General features: G+C 35.2%; 1 protein-coding gene across 3 annotated transcripts in view; it reads left to right on the plus strand.

The window, feature by feature from the left end:
- Positions 1-2190, plus strand: part of CSMD3 (CUB and Sushi multiple domains 3) — an 873364-nt gene extending 871174 nt beyond the window's left edge. For all 3 annotated transcript variants that reach the window (XM_040979396.1, XM_040979397.1, XM_040979398.1), the window contains one exon: positions 246-2190. In XM_040979396.1, the coding sequence (XP_040835330.1) occupies positions 246-405 (160 nt within the window). In that variant the 3' untranslated portion in view covers positions 406-2190. The remainder of the gene's footprint in view (positions 1-245) is intronic.
- The last annotated feature ends 3810 nt before the right edge of the window (positions 2191-6000 follow it).

The following is a 6000-nucleotide window of genomic DNA, read 5'->3' on the forward strand; positions in this document are numbered from 1 at the left end:
TCTATATTACCATCTACTTATGTTTACATTTGTATATATTGGTGTTCTATGTAAATGTATATTATATTTAAAAATAAAAACACCACTTGGGATTTCAAAGTCCCAAGTGAATTGTTCATATATGATTTATTGCATTTATGAATTCTCCATTAATACTTCTATGTTCTCAAAAAAATGGTAAGTGAAATAAGTTACATTCGATTCCTGAAAGTGAACACGGAGCTAATACATGCTTTCCTCAACAGGACTGCCCCCAAAACACAGTACACAGGATGTTCAGTTCATGAAAATAACAATGGCCAAGCAGCTTTTGAGAACCCCATGTATGACACCAACGCCAAGGCAGTGGAAGGGAAGGCGGTGCGATTTGATCCGAACTTGAACACAGTTTGCACAATGGTATAATATGGCAAAACTTTGCCTTCTCCAGAAGCTTGGGAATTGACACACAGAACAGTGCACACTGAGTTCACTGCTAAACAAATTAAAGCACACTTTTCAGGACTTGCTGGGTCACCTTTTCCTGAGGAATGATAGAGAAGAGTGTTTTTTTTTTTTTTTTCATAAACTGGACCATAATCCTTCTTCATGTTTACCATGGAGAGTTTTGCAGAAAATTGGCTGCACTCTGAGAGTGCTTACTCACAGTTTATTTGCTTTTTTAAAAAGGAGATTATTCTAAAACATAAACTTATTTGCATATATTGGAGGAGCATCCACTATCAGTATTTCTGTGCTTTATAAACTATATTAGAGGAACTGGGTTTAAAAAAAAAAAGATATAGGGTAGAAAATAAGAGCTATACTTACAAGAGTCAATAGAACACTGACTTTAACTGTCATCCGTGTATCACGCACATGCGTCTGCATTTCATACCACAACACTGGCTGTTCACTCTTGTTAATTGAAGCATTATTTTCCTTATTTCCATTGTTATTTAAGACTGAGTCATGCCTTCACATGTTTATGAGTAATTTATGCCACAGAAAAGATAAGCCTGCCCACTCTCCTTCTGTTCTTGGATGCCGGATTTCTCTTTTTGCTTTTGATTGGTTGCAGTAGTCTGGAAATGGCAAGGCCATCATGTTACCCTCTCGGTTTCTCTTTCTTAGAGTCCCCAGGTTTGTTCACTGAGCCACCAGGTAGTGTTGACTCCCTGCTTTACTTTCTTATCTACTTTCTTATCTTACTGTCTTATCTGGAAAAACTATCTGGAAAGCTGATGATTTTGCAGTTATCTGAGACACAGCACATTTAGTCATCTAATGTTTCTCAAAGATCAAATGAGACCTATATAGAATCTACTGTATTCAGTTTATGATGTATCTACATATTCTTTAAGGTGAGCCGTCATATTTAACATTGCATTTGATGCTTTACCCACAAATGATTTAGAAATACATTGGTCCAGTTCCTTAACATGAATGAAAACATATATATATATATATATCTTCCAAACTACACCTAATAAATGTGCACCTAAACATGATACATTTATGTGGTTTTCATCAATTTAAAATTTTCGATATCTACATTCTTCAAAAGCAAGTTTTAGATTTAGCAGTTTCTTTCACTGTCAGATTAGGATATGCTTGTAGATTATTGGTGGCTCATTTACAACCATATCATCCAGCATTGCCAGCCATTTTATTTAACAGGTCACTGTCTGGAGAGCATGTTTGCGTTCATTGAATACAATCCCCTCCCCAGTGTGAACTCTTTGTTGTTGTCCCTTTGCAATGTGGATAACTGTGAAGAGTCAGCTTTTGGTGTCATGAGACAGAGTGCCTACGAGAAACCACTGCGCCCAGGAGCGCTGCTTGGATCTAGCTCGATGACATTTAGCGAATTTCTTGTAAAACACTTTGAGATACATTGTTTTGGAAATTCAGATAATTTTCTCAACATTGTACTCTACAGACAGGATGCGGTTTTAAATTTTACGCCATCAGTTATTTATTCTTGTTTATTCAAATGACTGCAATAACAATGATTCATTCACTAATGATAAGGTTAATACATGTAAGATCTTGTTTAAACAATGTTTCTTCTGCAACTGGCTACTCCTCTTATATTAATGCATACACTTTTGTAAAGAAGTATATTTTTATGAAAAAAAAATTTGTAAAAGTATGATGTAAATTTTCAGTGCAATGTAAACAATAAAATGGATAATTGCTTTTGTAAAATGCGTATTCTTTTCCAAATGATCTGCACCTGTTCTGGTTAGTAAAAGTAATAAAAAAAAAACCCCACATATATTTGTTTTTTAAGCTCTAAAACTGTTATGCCTGCAAGAGTATAATATAAATATGAAATTCAGTTTTTTTATCTTTATGGAGCTTCATGATTTCTTAAATGTGATTCATTTAGAGATAAATATATCTTTTTCTAAATATAGTGGTACCATAAGACTTCATCTTAGAATTTGGTTCAAAGGAAATATCAACATATCTATATATATTTCATTTAGCAGAACTCTGTTAATTTAATTACCACTGGTGATTATTAATATTCCTGCAGAATATTTTTTTTTGTTTTAAAGATTTATTTATTTATTGGAAAGTCAGACAGAGAGCAGGAGACACAGAGAGGAAGATCTTCCATCTGATGATTCACTCCCCAAGTGAGCACAACAGTTGATGCTGTGCCGATCTGGAGCCAGGATCCAGAAACTTCTTCCAGGTCTCCCACGCGGATGCAGGGTCACAAAGCTTTGGGCCGTCCTCGACTGCTTTCCCAGGCCACAAGCAGGGAGCTGGAAGGGAAGTAGAGCTGCCAGGATTAGAACCACTGCCCATGTGGGATCCCAGTGCGTTCAAGGCAAGGACTTCAGCCACTAGGCCATGCCGCCGGGCCCCCCGCAGAATATTTTCACATAGGCAAATAAAACTCAGTAATGTTTGAAGAGTTACATTAAATTAATGCTCAAAACATATCAACTTTTGCCAGCATATAGGATTTACACAAATAAAAGGATTATGTGAATATTTCTAAAATTTCCTAATTTTTTAAAGGTTACTGAAATTCAATTTTAAGAAAATTTTTCACAAAATATGGTAACTTTATAGTCCAGAACCTTGTGTTTAAGCCATTATTATTTATTTTTGTTTATTTTACTCTTATTTTGAGAATGAATAATTCTTAATGTACATTTACTAATTTTCTTAATTTTTACTTCCAACTTTTACTCATTTTTCCTCAGGGGCCCATGTTTTGGTTGTTGGTTTTTATTTTTATTCTTATTCCATGTTTTTTTTCTCATTTTCCTTTTTGTTCTTTCACTTTGATAACAATCCTTTTCTTCATTTATCTGCTGCTTTTTAGCACTTTATTCATATTTTTTCTAATTTTCTTCATCTTTTATCTTTATCCTTGTAAAACTTAGTACCGATTTTTGCATACGGAATTTTAAAGAGTTTTGCTCTACTGTGAAAAACAAGAATACAGCCATTACTAAGCACCAATAAAATAGCCCAATGATAGTTTTATTAATTTTTAGAAAGACAATATAATGTTTCTCAAAAGCTTTAACCTGCAAATCATCTACACCTTTTTCAAGATTTATTTTATTTTTATTGAAAACTCAGATATGCAGAGAAGAGGAGAGACTGAGGGGAAGATCTTATATCTGTTGTTTCACTCCCCAAGCAGCTGCAACGTCCAGAACTGTGCAGATCTGAAGCCAGGATCCCAGAGCCTCTTCCGAATCTACCACGTGCATGCAGATCCCAAGGCCGTGGGCTATCCTCAACAGCCTTCCCAGGCACAGACTGGGTGGGAAGCAGGACTTCTGGGATTAGAAATGGCGCCTATATGTGATCCTGGAGTGTTCAGGGCGAGGACTTTAGCCACTAGGCTACTGCACTGGGTCCTATACCCTTCAGCATAACCACAGTTGCAGTAAATAGAGACAACTGCACCAGACTTGAGCTAGCTGCATAGGAATAAGCACACATTGAAAAAGCGTAAATCAGGTCTTTTCCAAACTGAGACATGATAGTCATTTACTTTATTTTAAATATAAATATATATACATATATATATACATATGTATGTGTTAGTCATTTAAATTGTATAAGACTTTTATTTTTACTTGATTTCCAATTGAGCCATGGTGCTGGGCCTCACAGTGACTTTTAGTAAAAAAAAAAAAAAAAAAACTTTACATTAGAGTAGAACTGACTGCATTGAGGTTTTTGTATTTCAGTGCAAGCGCATCTGTGAGACATAAGAATTAACACTTACATGGAACAAAAGCATCTCTTAATCCTGTCTTCATATTTATTTATAATTCCTATGAGTTTTTTTTCTTGTTAATTTGCTTGTTATTCTTGCAGAGATATTTTGGTTTATACAGTAAGCAACATTTCTACTCTTATTACTCCTGCCAGTGTCAGCATATTCTACACAAGTTTATGTATCTCATGTTGTTTCATGTAGTATATCCTGAAGATATTATAAAAAAGTGCTCTGATCCCATTGTATACATTGCACATATACACACATATGTATGTTTATATATGTATACACATGTATATACATACAATATTTACATTATTACATAAAGTTTCCTGTCAATAAATACTTACATCGACATTCTAAAGCTATGGCAAATAGTACCAGAATAAATAATCTTTTACTTTGTTATTGCTTACATGTAACAATATATCTACAGCTTTGGTTTCTAGAACTGGGAATGCTGCATTAAATGTATAGTACATACATATTAGAAATTCTAGTAAGATTGTAGAATCAAGGTTTGTGACATTATAAACTCCTTCTTTTATTGAATGAGACTGTTTTATACTAATGTTATTTTTAAAATACTTTTGAGTACATAAGATTAGATAAATACTCCTTACTTCCGTGTATTGCTAGCAATCCAGGCCAGCACTCATCATATTGCATGTGCCAAGATGCCATTACAGATCCAAGTGTTGAATAACTGGTTTTGTTAAGGAAAAGTCACACATTCCATGCTGGTTTAATTTTTGAGTTGTTTAATTTATGTTTCTTTATATGAATAGAGGAACAGATTTCCCATCTGCTGGTTCACTCCTCAAATAACCACAATATCCCAGGTAGAGCCAGGCTGAAGATAGAATCCGTGAACTCAGCGCGTATGTCCCAAGGGGGTGGCAGGGATTCAGCCACTGATGTCATCATCCTGGAATTCCCAGTGTACACGTTAGCAGGAAGTTGCAATCAGAATTAGAGCCAGAACTTGGACTCAAATTATCTGATACAAAATGTGGATGTTACAAGTACATTTAAACACTGTGACAAATAACTGCCTTTGAAAAATCATTCTGAAGACCTAGGATACGAAAAATTATCTCTGGAAATTCTGCAGGAACTTAATATATTAATATGAATCTGCAGTATTGAAAATGAAAGTGAAAATGAAATATTTCCAAAATATCTAATCATGGAACATAACTGGCATCACATAAATGGCACCATTGCTTGAAAACAATTTAGTGAAAACTGATTTATTCACTCTTTGCATCTCAAAAAAGTAAATATATGCATAAAATTTTCACATTAAAACTTGGTTTAGGGTCCGGTGCGATAGTAATAGTAATAGTTAAGATCCTCTCCTTGAACGCACCAGGATCCCATATGGGCCCCGGTTCTAATCCCGGCAGCTCCACTTCCCTTCCAGTTACCAGCTGTGGCCTGGGAAAGCAGTGGAGGACGGCCCAAAGACTTGGGACCTGCACCCCTATGGGAGACCCGGAAAGAAGCTTCTGACTCCTGTCTTCGGATTGGCGCAGCTCTGGCCATTGCGGCCACTCTGGGAGTGAATCATCAGATGGAAGATCTTTCTCTCTGTCTCTTCCTCCTCTCTGTACATCTGCCTTTCCAATAAAATAAATAAATCTTAAAAAAAAAAAAACTTGTTTAGATGTTGGCATTTTTAAGTTACAGTTTTTTCAACCAAGCTCTTTATCTTAATTAATACGTCGTACTTGGCATCTATAACTGCAGAGAAA

This window comes from Ochotona curzoniae, unplaced genomic scaffold (assembly GCF_017591425.1).
Source record: "Ochotona curzoniae isolate NIBS_2020 unplaced genomic scaffold, NIBS_Ocur_1.0 contig_3190, whole genome shotgun sequence".
NCBI classification, from domain to species: Eukaryota; Metazoa; Chordata; class Mammalia; order Lagomorpha; family Ochotonidae; genus Ochotona; species Ochotona curzoniae.